At 36.4% G+C, this 14,217-nt stretch overlaps 1 protein-coding gene across 1 annotated transcript in view; it reads left to right on the top strand.

Moving 5' to 3' along the window:
- Nucleotides 1-7,088: 7,088 nt before the first annotated feature.
- LOC127415380 (IQ motif and SEC7 domain-containing protein 1) overlaps nt 7,089-14,217 on the top strand; it is an 81,696-nt gene continuing 74,567 nt past the window's right edge. The window contains exon 1 of the mRNA XM_051654097.1: nt 7,089-7,281. Coding sequence (XP_051510057.1) covers nt 7,217-7,281 — 65 coding nt within the window. The 5' untranslated portion in view covers nt 7,089-7,216. The remainder of the gene's footprint in view (nt 7,282-14,217) is intronic.

Below are 14,217 nucleotides of genomic sequence, written 5' to 3'. Positions count from 1 at the left end.
TTTCATTTCTATGACAAATTTCCATCAATTATTTAAGTAATCTTTAAATAATGTACATATTTGAAATATTTAATTAATATTAATAAGGCATATGAACTTTAAAAACGAGTTCTAAAACTTTACAACACGATTCTATTCGTAAACATTAGTTAATGTATTAGGTATCATATCATAACAATGAATAAGCATTTCTAAATAAATCTAATTTAAACCATGTTTAAATCTTCCTTTTGCCCGAAATCATTTTTTGAGGGTAATAAATTATCTGTAGTTTTTGTGTAGTTCATCATTTATAATAATGAGCTTTGTAGTTGCAGTACACATGTAAAGGAGGTCAGGCAGCTCTGTAGTATGACAGCTGAATTCAGCACAACGGACAGTTCCTTCCTCTGTCCATTCAACATTTATTCAGTCTCTGTATAGAACAGCAATCTATCTGCTCTGTACAGGATATAAATGTGTTTCCATATCTAATATATTTCCTGTTCTCACAGTGGTAGAATTCTTGATATAATTGATCATCTTTCAAGTGATCTGTATTTAAATATAATATAGGGTTTAATTTTCAACTGTAATAATAAATGCCCTGTTCTAACTACTTACCTCAGTCTAAAGGTATTTGGCCAAGACTATGTCCTTTCAGCTCATGTTCATGTAAGTGTTCTATTTTTTCGTTGTATAATAATTTTATATCATTTTTGCAACCGTCAATGTAATGCTTGTTGACATGTTGACTTGAAGAGTTTAAACACACTGACCAATAGAAGACAGATGAAGAGTTTGGGTGATGCCTAATTGAAAACAGTCAATTAGGCATCACCTGCATTGTAAATTAAGTTGTTTACAGGCAGCCTCTGGCTTGGCTTTAACCTGCTGTCACTTTCATTGTATTTCCTTACCCTCCTTTCAAATCAGAATAAAAAATAATTTCCCATTCACACAATGCAAAGAAAAACCTATCTTGTGGTTTTGGTTTTGGTATTTGTTTACTTTCACCCTTAAAACAAGATTAGATTTACTGTTTGTGTACTGTTGTGCGTGTGGTTTATATGTACATGTGTATATTTGTGGACATGCAAATGTGTGGTCATATGACTGTGATTGCGACATAACCCCTCAAAGGCACTCTGAGCCCTCCCATCTTGCGCCAAATTCTAAGACAGTGTGAAACCTTGGTCGCCAAGGCAACGGCACTCTTGACTCTGGCTCACTGCACCCCTCCCACATCCGTTTCTCAGCAACCGTCACCAAGCAACTCTCTCCTCCTACCCCCTACCCCCCCCCACCCCCCCCACAGTGACAACATAAAGAAGGTGGGATAAATAGGGAAGCAATAGGAGAGACAGATAATGATTAAAAGAGAAAGAGGGAGCAGTATGATTTGAAGGTAAAAGGAGAAAGAGATGGAGAGAGAAATAAAGAGAGAGAGAGATAGGTAAACAAGATAAAAGTAATGGACAAATAGAGAGTAAATCAAGAAAAAGAGACATAATTGATAATTCATGGATAATAAATCGTAGGCTACACTGTAATCTGTAGTGATAACCTGAAATTGTTACTTTAACCTTATGGTGTAACATAATGTATGTAAGTTGATTCAGTAATGTTAAATAACATTTTTAGTTTAATCAAACCACGTAATATACCATATATATATATATATATATATATATATATATATATATATATATATATATATATATATATATATATGGTATACTGTATTTTGAACGTTATGTATATACAGTGTATTATAAATGTATATATTATGTCTGTTTTGGTTGAATCAAATGAAATCAGTTCAATTCAAATCACTTCATTACAGTATCACTCAAAAAAAAATTCAGTCTATTTTTAAGATTTATGCATTTCAGCTTTATAACAAATTTTCATCAAATTGAATTGAGAATCTTTAACAAAATTCATTAATGAAACATGTTTTATTAATTTAATTTTGTTAAAGATTACTCAGTTCAGTTTAATGGAAATTTGTTATACAACTGAAATGTGTAAGTCTTAAAAATAGACAAATATTTTTTATGGTGATGAGACTGAGGTGTATTCACATTACAGTAATGAGAATGGGGTGTAAACGAAAAAAATTATATAATCTTAATGGTCCTAAATATTGGCTTTATTTTCTTTAAACTATAATTATATATAAAAAATATCATTCTTTTGATTTGTTTCCAGGTTTCAGATCCACCCTCATGGGTTTTTTTTTTCTTTATTTCTTACTCCAAGTATATGTGACGTGTGTTTACTTGAGTCATATTTCCATGACTTAAGGGCTTCACATACCATTGTGTTCTTAGGTTCCGTTTTAAGTTATAAACCAAACTGACAAAAAAAAAAAAAAAATATATATATATATATATATATACATACACTTAACTGTTCATTATGCAGACATCTTAATCAAGTGATTGCATTTTTGCATTCCTCTCAGCTGGTTGGACTGGTTGCATTCTGAGGCAGAGTCTTTCTGATCATTCAAATGACCTAGTTAGACTTTATTAATATTGCAGACAGCAGCACACTGTAGCATTGTTCTTTGGGAATCATGAAAGGGGAAATTTGAGGAGACTGACGTTGACTCCGCCCACCATGGGAGACTGATAGAGCACAGTCATGAAGCATCACGTCTGTCCAATTACGTGAAGAACCACATGACTTGTTGTGTTTGTAGATGCCCTTGTGTCATTAAAATGGGCTGGATGCTGCATGGGTAGTGGCTTAGCACATTGAGATGAAATGGGCCTATATCAGCAGGATGTTTGAAATCAGATTTGTATCATGCAATAGCCTCATTGTGAACTTGAGGATCAGCATGAGTCTATTTTATGGTGCATGGTTCATTCACAATGTCACACTGACATTTCATACACCTTGGAGAGCACTTGTGGTGATGGGACTTCAGTGTGAATGTCAGTGGATATTCAATGGTATACTGTATGAGTTCTGAAGCTCTGTTACGTTTTTTTGTCAAATGAAGCATGACTGTATATTGTTTGCCATCACAGGAGGGTGGCAATTATCAAGAGAAAAGTCAATGTGCAATCATCCTGTATGTTCAATGAGCAACACAAAGACAATTCAAGACCCTCTCTTGGATCTTAGCTAAGGAGGGGGGACCGTAAGGAATTTAACGATTCCAGTTCTGATTCCTCTTAACGATTCTTACTTTTGAGGAAGAATTATTTGGAAATAAGAAAAAATAAATTATTATTGCATTTACAGCCCTCAGTAGTCTGTTGCCAAATGATGAGAGATATAAAAGATATAAGAGCAGATAGAACAAATCAGAAATAAATTTAATACAATTCTTGTAAAAGGCATGTTTGCAATGCATACTTTTTAGAGGCATAAATCCAATCCAATAATTGATCCTAAACATATAATAAATAAAAATTCTAAACAAACAAGAAATATGATTATATTTATATTATGATTAAAATATTATTATATTATTCCACTGATTGCAACAAAACTCATGTGTAGTAAAAGAACTGGCTCAGAAGGGTCATTCGTTCAGGAATCGGACAACACTGGGCGTGCTGAGTGTTTCATGTTGTAGATTCAGTAGGGGGCAGCGCTGCAGGAAACAATGTCTTTCAGAGTATTTTAGTACAGTGTTCGGTCCACATTGGTGGAAAATTGCACAGGCGAGATCCTGTTAAAGGAATAGTTCACCCAAAAATGAAAATTTTCTCATCATTTACTCGTCCTCATACCATCCCAGATTTTTGGTGAACTATTCCTTTAACAGAGCCAAAAATCATAAAAATCGAACGATTCCGGTATTTTAAAAAATGCACCGGTTTTCAGTTCCTAACTCTAATTAGCTCTTCTAAAAATCTTTGATTGTGGTCTCTTAATTATGTGATCATACAACTTTTTGAATGAGGTAAGTTAAAAAAACGGCAACTGAAAGTGCTATACAGTATATCAAGAAAGTTGTCTCTTGCGCTTAAATTGTGCTTGTTAAACAAATCCAGAGTAGATTTTTTCACAGTTGTTATTTATTACATCATATATTCAGGTTAAGGGAGTATGTCCGGAATCTATTCCTACTACTCACCTGCATACAGTACCTAAAGAATGCACCTTTGTACCATCCGAGAAGTGTGTCCTTCAACAAATGCAGTACTTACTCTGACAATACACAGCTCTTGTCTCTCAAGCATATTTTAAATCCGTGACCTCTTGCACTGAATGCAAGAAACATTTCTCCAGGCTACATCTCATAGGCTGGTTGAAGTCTGAGCCTCCCTTGGGCTGGACTTCACGATAGCCCCTGAAGCCATACCTCACCATCACAAACATGAAAAAACAAAGCTCCAAGCAAAGGTTTGGATTGATAATGCTGCAAATTACAAATATATGACATAAACTTCTCAATTACATCAGAGCTCATCTTTATATATATATATATATATATATATATATATATATCAACAACATTAAAAGAAACGAAATAGTATATAATAGAATAAAGTTTTTCGTAAAACAAAATTAGGTCATTCCAAGGCTTTCAAATAGGTTCAATAACTAAGCGCCTTCATAAAGCTCAGAGATCTAAAAAAAGACAACTCATTAAGCAAAATCATAACTTAAGTTTTATGTGTAAAAAACTCTGCCAGAATGGTTATTCTTTATTCACCTTGATAACCCCTAACAATATTCTGCATGTTTATTCTATTACATACAGCAGGTTCTTCAATAAATGTTTTAATCCACTCAAATGCACCAATCAGAAAGTTAAAGGGTTAGTTCACCCAAAAATGAAAATTCTCTCATCATTTACTCACCCTCATGCCATCCCAGATGTGTTTGACTTTCTCTCTTCTACTGAACACAAATGAAGATTTTAAGAAGAGAATCTAAGCTTTGTAGGTCCTCACAATGCAAGTGAATGGTGATCAGGCCTTTGAAGCTTCAAAAAGGAGATAAAGTCAGCATAAACATAATGCATCAGACTCCAGTGGTTAAATATATGTCTTCTGAAGTGATCCAGTTGGTTTTGGGTAAGAAACAGACCAAAATATTACTCCTTTTTCACTGTACATCTTGACAGCAGTCTTCTTGGCAATCATGATTTCAAGCTCGATTAAACTTCCTAAAACGCCATGTAGTGCTCTGCACATGTCAAGCACTAGGAAATGTAATCGAGCTTGAAATCATGATCGTGCCAAGAGACTGCAATGACATGATGTTGAGTGAAAAGGAGTTATATTTTGGTCTGTTTTCACCCAAAACCAACTGGAATGCTTCAGAAGACATGGATTAAACCACTGAAGTCTTATGGATTACTTTATGACTATATCTCCTTTTTGTTGCTTCAAAGGCCTGATCACCATTCACTTGCATTGTATGGACCTACAGAGTTTAGATATTCTTCTAAAAGTCTTTGCTTGTGTTCAGCAGAAGAAAGAAAGTCATACACATCTGGGATGGCATGAGGTTGAGTATATGATGAGACAATTTTCATTTTTGGGTGAACTATCCTTTTAAACTAATCTGTCTATCCTCTTCCCCATTTGTTGCATTTATAAAAACACTTAAAGGTGCACTCAGTAATTTTTTTCATCATTAAAAATGTTTAACTCCTAAAGACATGTATTGTAATATATATTTTGGAATATATGTAGGAAATCATGACCATTCACATTAAAGACTCCAGTCATATCAGTAACGTTATAAAAGCTGTTTTATTCTACTTTTAGAGGGTCCGCACATGGGGGCTGCCATGTTAGAATCACATGACCAGCCAAATGCTATTTGCTTAATCTCAGTAACCGTCCTGTTATTTGACACTTTCACTCATTTATTAAAGTAATAATGGTTGACTGTGAGTGCTAAATTTCTACAATGTCATTTGAAACTGAAAGCTATTGATTTTAAATGACGCTGCATCCAAGACGCTAGGTGCCAGTGTAAGTCCAAGATGACACAAAGACAGAAGTTACTGAGTGCATGATTAACACAGGCTTGAGTGACAGACATACAGACAGACAGAATTGAAACCCCAGCTGTTTACATTCACCCAAATGTTCTATTAGTTCAGTCATCAATTCACTGGAATGTATCTAGAGGTGTGAACATGAGATGCAGATGGAAATGCCTCAAGAGAATGATTGTGTATAAACTATTACTGAATTGAATTTGAGCCAGCTGGGTCTTCACAATCATAAGTCTAACCCTTGGAGAAGTAAAACCGGAAGTGACACAGGAGATGAAGAGACCAAACAGAGCACTGAGCATCTTGTGCTCAAGAATAAAAATAAGACAGGTGACAAACATAAGGGAGGAGGCATCAAAATGGTGGCCTATATGGTATATAATGAATTATATAAAACTGTCCCGAGGCAAGGGGGAGAGAAAAAGGCAGAGAGAGAAAGAAATATCACAAATCTCTAATGTGTTTTGGCTTATGTATGAAATATGGAGGCTGAGTTGTCCTCTTGGTCATTGTCATAATGAGCATGCTGAATAAGAGAGAAAGAACAGACTGTCATTTAGTGTCACGGCAGACTGGGTTGGAAAGTCTCAACATTTTGCTTTCACAATAGCCCATTGGCAAAAAGCGAAAGCAAAACACGTTAATTACTGTCATGCGAGAAAATGAAAAAACAAGGAAGTGACCATCAGAGGAAGATCTTGTTTACCCACTTGGGAAAGTGTCTAAATCACAACTGATCGCGCGCTGACCACCAGACTGAAACCATCTGGTTCCTCTGGACCGCGCGACGAATCGAGATGTGACTCATACAGATTAATTCACATGACACGCTGATAAATCTAAATGGCACCGAACAATGCAGGTGAGAGGAGGCTATGATGCTTGAGGTGCGGATCATGTGCTGCAAACAGGCAGCGATTTGCCAAGCTCTCGTGTCAAACGCGCTTTCGCGCGCTAACTGCTGTGTCACGCTGGCTGCACGAGCCTGAGAGAGAGAGAGAGAGAGAGAGAGAGAGAGAGAGAGAGAGAGAGAGAGAGAGAGAGAGAGAGAGAGAGAGAGAGAGAGAGAGAGAGGTGGGGGGCTCGACGCTTCTCGTCATCTCAACACTAATGACAGGACATGAAATCGCAAATCATGCCATTTAAAGATAATCCTACTCCTCGCGCGCGCCTTGAGGAGCGCTGTCAGCGCTCGTGCCAAATTAGTGATCAAATGAAATAGCGCTTGCGCATCCGGACGTGTTTCTCGCAGCAATGTGGTGCATCAACTGCGCGTCGGATAAGACTCCAGCAATTCTTCATAACAAGCTTGTGTACTGGTAAGACGCGTTGATCTGACTCTTCTTGACACGACTGTTTGAAATTGACACCATTGTAATGGACTCTTGATAATTGCCATCTCCATATTTATGCGAATTGTATTCAGTGAATTACATTCGTACACCTATTCATTTAAATGACCCTCCTCATGTGTTGCTTGGCAAAAACAACGTACAAGCCGATGCTATCGCGCGCAAATAAATAAATAAACAAATAACTGCGCGCGGATCCTCTGTGCATTAAATGGCAGCGCACCTCTAGCCGCAGAGAAAACGCTTGAGGCCAACGAGTCCAAATAAAATACAGTATCCTCAAACAAAATACAGTCAGCGACGTGGACATGCCTTTGAATTGTGAGTTATTACTTAGATATTTACAACGTACATAGTTTATGAGCTCATATCTCCTTTGAATGTGTGTTCTTGGTGAAGACTTGTGGTCATAAGTTCCCTCAGCACAGGGAATGCCCTCATTTGAATCAAGTCTAATACTGACTCATGGTTGAATCATTCTTCTTTTATAAGTGCTGAGGTGTATATGTTGACATAAGTGTTTTCTATGTCCCTTCATTATGAATACATGGAACATATTACTGCCTAATGGCCATTTTTAAGCATGCTATAATTCTGTGAAATTGGTATATAACCTGTTTGAAGGAACTTGTTGTATTCCATGATATTCAAAGCCTTATGTTCTTACACTGGCAGCATGCAGGAGACAGATTTGAGACTAGTTGTATATAAGACATGATAAAACTCTTTACTGCACCATGCAGGAACAGACCCCAGTGGACTCTCTAGGCTCTCTCGCTCTTTTTCGACTAGCAGGGGGTCTTCTGAAGCTGCTAGTTCTCTCATGTGAGGGGCTTACACAGTGCTGGAGAGATTTCAGCTATTTTTACAAACTGCTGAGGGTTATGGCACTGTCAAGGAGGCAGCAAGATAGTGAGCATGTGGGAGAAGTGTGCTGCCAAGTTGCATTTCAGGTCTTTTTTTTTTTTTTACCTCACAATTTCCTTTATGATGGCAGAATCTGGAGGGCTATCATCCATTGCATTAAGGAATTATTTATTAGGCAGTTCATCATTCCTGACGCATGAGAGTAAGTGAATGTAACTGGTGGATGAGCAGGCTGTTATTTCAGTGAAAGGGTTTCAGATACAGGAGAGTATTATGGATGTACTTAGAGCTGCCATACGGTGGCCAACTGTTTATCGGCCTCATTATCATTTGAAGAGCTGTCAGCTCAAGACTGTGTTCCGTCAACACACATTCACGGCGAAGTCGTCAGGATTCATATGACTTTTCTAAATTTGCCTAATTCGTATGATATCGTGCGACTGCACTCGTTTGAATTCCTACGACTTTCACTGCAACCACTGACGTCGCTGGACATCGTTTCCATCTAATACGCAACAATTGCTTCTGTCACAGAACAGCTTCCTATCATGTTTACACACTCTACTGATTTGTTAAGTTTAGATAAGGGGATTTGGTAAGGGCATAATATTAATAAGTATGTCCTTAACGCCACATGCGTGGAGCTCGTGCTTACTTCCGCATTAGACATCCGGGAATTTGCACGTGATGAATTCGTATGAGTTTTTGCGAACAACATTGTGCGAGACCATACGAAATAGCCAACTCATAAATTATCTATGAATTTTCATGAGATCGGGTTGGTTCTGTGGTTAATATTGTGTGTGTGTGTGTGTGTTTGCTGTACAGATAATATTCTTTGAATTTAAAGCATAATGGTCCCACAGCCTTTAACTTGCATATGATCTCTGTGTATCCCTGTTTATTACACACTGTAAAACATTTCTGTTATTTTAATGGTAAAAGACTGTATAAATGCTACAGTAAAAAAAAGTTAATTGGTTAACAGGAATATACGGTAAAAATGATAATATATTAAAAAAGACAATACATGTAATTTTACGGTAAAATGTTGTACAAATTAATGGTCGACCAATATGGGTTTTTTAATGGCCAGTGCCGATATCCAGAGAGCAGGGTGGCCGATAGCCCGATACAATGCTGATATATCACACAATTTAATATAGTAAATAACATAAATTTAAAATTGCTAAAAAATGATAAACTCTTATTTAGCACAATATTTACTCAGTTTCACACAAAATTTGAACTTTGTAAAGAAGAATCTAAAAAAAATAATATTGTATATGAAATGGTAGATAGCACTTTCTTCTGATTTCTGTTTAGTCATCAAATTTTAGTAATTTATTTGCGCATGAAGAAATTGTTAATATATTAGGAAAAAGGAAATAACAGTACACACAGTAGTCCAGCAACCATGGATGGCATGTCCATGTCAGCAATCGCATTTTCTCCAAAAATACAGAATCAAACCAACTGTACATACAGTGCTTAGTGAATAAAACATTTACTAATAGTGTGCATGTGAAGCACTTTTAAAAGTTGCACTCACCCGCTCATGAGGATCCGGCGCGTGCAGCAATCTCCTGACAGCTTATGATGGATCACCTGCTTGGATTGTCATGGATTGACCGTCATGATTTGTGGATCAGAGGAACTTTTGGTCCTGATCCTGAAGTTCTGATTCTAGCTGATAGAATACATGCATCAGGGGAAGATATTAGATGAGCGCTCAACGGGAAGAAAACGCTGGATTTTTGTGAGGTTCGTGAATTACATCTGTTTAAATGAGATATCTGCATATTTGCAAACGGTATATAGATGGTCTATGATATTCATTTTATTGATAATATCATTAGACAAGACAGTTAAAAGTTACAGGGAACTTTACAGGGAGAGTGAAACAGGCGAGCACTTGAACATTATGAGCTCAAATGTGTCTGTCGCAGCTCTGATATGCGAACCGTTTAAATGAGACTGTGTTGCTCACCGGTCTAATATTGTAGTAACACGATGGCACATAACAACAAAATGATCCGTGACATGCAAGCAGGTGATTCTTGGCGCCCTCAAGAAACAAATCGGCCAAACAGGAAAATGTAACGTCCGATGCCGATAATTAAAAAAGTCAGAATATCTGCCAATTTATCGGCCTTGGCGATATATCGGTTGACCACTAGTAAAAATGACCTTTGTCATGTAAAAGTATTATTTTACCGTATAATTAACGGTCAAAATTTATATTATGTTTAACAAGGGAGTACATGTACTTTTTACTTTAAATTATTGTTAAATTTAATGTACAATGTATGAAACTTACCATGGCACCCCAGTTAATATTTGCCATGTTTGCATTTCAAACATATGCCTAAAAAAATATATGCCTTGAAAGTTTTCTCATTTTGCAAATTTTACCTAACAATAAGTGAGAATTGGAAGCAGTGTCCCAAACAAACACATTAGCACCATATCCCTCCTCTAATAACTAGACATCTCTAACATCTCTAGTATAAAGCAGAGATTGGTGGGAGAGAGCTGTCCTGAATGCAGTTAAACAAATAAACAGTGTTGCCTTTTTTTACTTATTTTTATTTATTTTTATTTTTTTTACAGTTGTTGGATTCAAAGGTTTAAATGGTAATTATACTCCTGTTTAACACATTATTTAAGATCTGCACCACCTCTCTCAATTGGATAAAAAAAAAATAAAATATTCAGATAAATCTTAATCAGATAATTGTTTTCCCCAATTGAAGTGTTTACCTCATTCAGATTAAACTATCAGTCAGATTATTAATTGTATTATTGGCCTGCTGCATGGTTACATTTAGAGGCCTGAAAATGGTTGGATTCAAAGGTGTAATTATTTTTATATTTGAACATTCATCTAGTTAAAATAGATTTCTGGAGTTCAAAGTAGCGAGTTATTTAGCATTTTCTGCAGTTTCTGCTATTTTAGTCCTAAAACATTCATGTTGTCAGTGTATTCTCCCTTTTATACTGCTGAAGCTGTGATCTGATTTGGTGTAGATGACAGGCTGCTTTAGGTTGTGCAAAAAACTGAGAACAATAACAGCGCTCTGTGTCGTGACACGCAGCAGTCTTTCTCTCCAACGATGTGTTCTCAAGCTGAGCCTTCGGTAATAAATATGGAGCTCATTCCTAGGGCTGCTTCAGCAGTTCTGGGCTGTAGCTTTAAACAGGAAGCACTCTGAGACTGCCAAACGCTGCATTTTGTGGGAGTGGAGAAATGACTTATGCTCTCTTTTGGCTTGTAATGCTCACTGCATGAAGATTTGTGGTTTGCTGAGTGTGCAAAATAAACATTTCCAATGCTTTATAATTCCCTTCAGATTTATGTATTGACATCTAGACAAATTAACAAATGTAGAAATAGATACACATGTTGTTCTAAAATAAGAATTCACAGTTCATTACTATGAGCTACATACAAAAAAACTAACAAAAACAAAAAAGCCTAAAATTAGGCTATTTCTAACCTAATTTGATATTATCTTTAAATGTTTGAACTAGTGGTTGCATTACAAATATGTGCTCTGTGAAAAAGCATATCTATTAGCATCTAATTGATATGCTGCCTATTAGCATCCTTTACTGTGAGAATGTGCCTGGACATGTCGAATCACTCGTCCCATTTTTAAAAATAGACAATAGGCTTTAGTTTACAGCCACACATACACATTTCCACTTTGCTGCTCATGTAAGATCCGCTTACCAGGGAAACTTGAGATGTAATCTCAATACCGGCCAGCTATTCCTGTGACTTGAGAACCGAACGATGATCTAACTGATAACATTAATCCATAAACAGCCCACAAATGCACACAGCACATCACGGTCTTTGCTTACGATGAGGCTGGAGCCAATGTGCAAGTCCAATTCAGATGAATGAGAAACAAGTGAGTAAAAGATAATATATCAATGTTTTGAATAACAATACACTAAGAATAAAGAATAAAGAACACTTACTCGAGCTGTGCATCCCAAAAAACCTCCGGCTGCACAAAAAATATAGATAAAATCCAGCAACTTTTCTTTAAAGCAATTCAATTTGACCCCGTTGCTGCTGACCTTTTGAAGCGGCAGCCAATGATTAACCAATTCACATGATGGCAAAGCCAGCGTTAAAATTAAAATAAGATGTTCTCTACAGTGCTTGACACTGGCGTCGAGTGGTGCGTTGATGGCCCGATGATCAAATTTATGATCAAATTTAGAACCAACTGAAACCAAACATGTGCAAAAATCAAAGACTTAAAGCACTAAAATGTTTCTTTACATGTTATTATTAGAAATGGAATTACAAGTGACTTTACAATAAGTTTGACTTATTTTAGAGCATGGGTACTCAAATTTGGAAAGCCGGGTTGCTGGAAAGCAGAATTCATTTAGCCTTGAGGGCTTTTTCTTATTAAAACATGTTTTACTTACTTTTTTATATTAATGAGGTGAGCATGGACACATGTAATTAAAACAAGTAAATAAAAAAATTATAAATAGATATATAGCAAAATTCTTGTAAAAGAGTGGTTCTTTAAAAAATAAAAACACTGATATACTAGTATGTAGAGGTTCCAGTAATAAGGGAGCAGGAGTCAGGGTTGCAGTCCAGGTAAATCAACTTTTAATGACCTTTCAGCTTCACAACAGAGTATTCACTTTGACTTCACGACAAGAGTATTCACTTTGACTTCACGACAGAGTATTTATTTTGACTTCACGACAGAGTATTCACTTTGACTTCACGACAGAGTATTCACTTTGACTTCATGACATTGTATTGCTTTTCCACTCGCAATTTCAGGTCTCTATGTCCCTGACTCTCTCTGTCTCTCCTGTGTTCTCAGCAGCCTTTTCAAGCCCATCTCCGTCGTCACTGTAATGAGACACAGGTGTTTAGTGTTAACAATCACCAGGTGATGGCCCTTACCGCTTCCTCCCTCCCCAGTGACAGACACATGACCAAGTCCCACTCCACATAGAATTATAGGCTAATGATCATACAGTATATAGGCCAATATGTTTTTTGTTTTTTTCTGTGAAATACGGCACTCTAAAAAATTGAAAATGTATAATTAAAATGTACAATATTTTTTTTTTTTTGCCATATACATTATAGAAAGATAATCTGTTCTGTTGTCACTGTCAAAGATTGTCATAACACACTGGCCACCGAGTGAACACACACACACACACACTGCCCTCAAGACATTTATATCCAATACTAGCTCCAAAAGCTCTTCGATGAGACATCATTATCTATTACCCTCTTTTCAGAGTTATTTTAGGTAAAATCACTAAAAATTAAGCATTTGGGAGATGTCTCAACTCCGTTATTGCAGGATTACCCTTTTCCCTGTTATTACTGTTTCCCTGTTATTACTGTTCATATATCTTTGAGTTCGTTTGTCACCAGACACTCAGTTGATTCGCACTATGATAGTGACGAGCAGGTGTGGAAGAGAGACTTAGCACGTGCATGTTTAAAGAGACTGAGAGTGCGCACAAACTAACCAACACGTGTGTGCAAATTGACCCCGCACTCCTGTAATATAAAGTGGTTTATAATCAGATTTATATTTGCGGATTTGTAGTTTAATTCATTATTTTTATCCCTTTGCCGTTTCTTTTCCTCTATAACGGTTCAGAAGTTTATCAATACTGAGAATTACTGTAAAAGCTCTAGAAAATTGACACCTCAAAATTCATACACATTTAATAATTTTATGTGATGACAACATCATGCAGGCCACAAAAAGATGGTTTGCGGGCCGGATGCGGCCCGTGGGCCGCCTGTTGAGTACCATGGTTTTAGAGAATAGATTCTGCATTAAAATGAAAAATTGATAAACTACTAACTGCTAATTGCTAATTACTAACTATGAGCACAAACTCTTTCATTTATAATACTCTGGGTTCATCAACATTAAAACAAAGAATATATTTATCTGCACACATAAATACGCAACTTTTATTTTTACGCAACACATTTATTATTAGTGAAATAGACCCATT

Source organism: Myxocyprinus asiaticus, chromosome 24 (genome assembly GCF_019703515.2).
Source record: "Myxocyprinus asiaticus isolate MX2 ecotype Aquarium Trade chromosome 24, UBuf_Myxa_2, whole genome shotgun sequence".
Taxonomy (NCBI): Eukaryota; Metazoa; Chordata; class Actinopteri; order Cypriniformes; family Catostomidae; genus Myxocyprinus; species Myxocyprinus asiaticus.
This window is presented reverse-complemented; position numbering and strand designations above follow the sequence as displayed.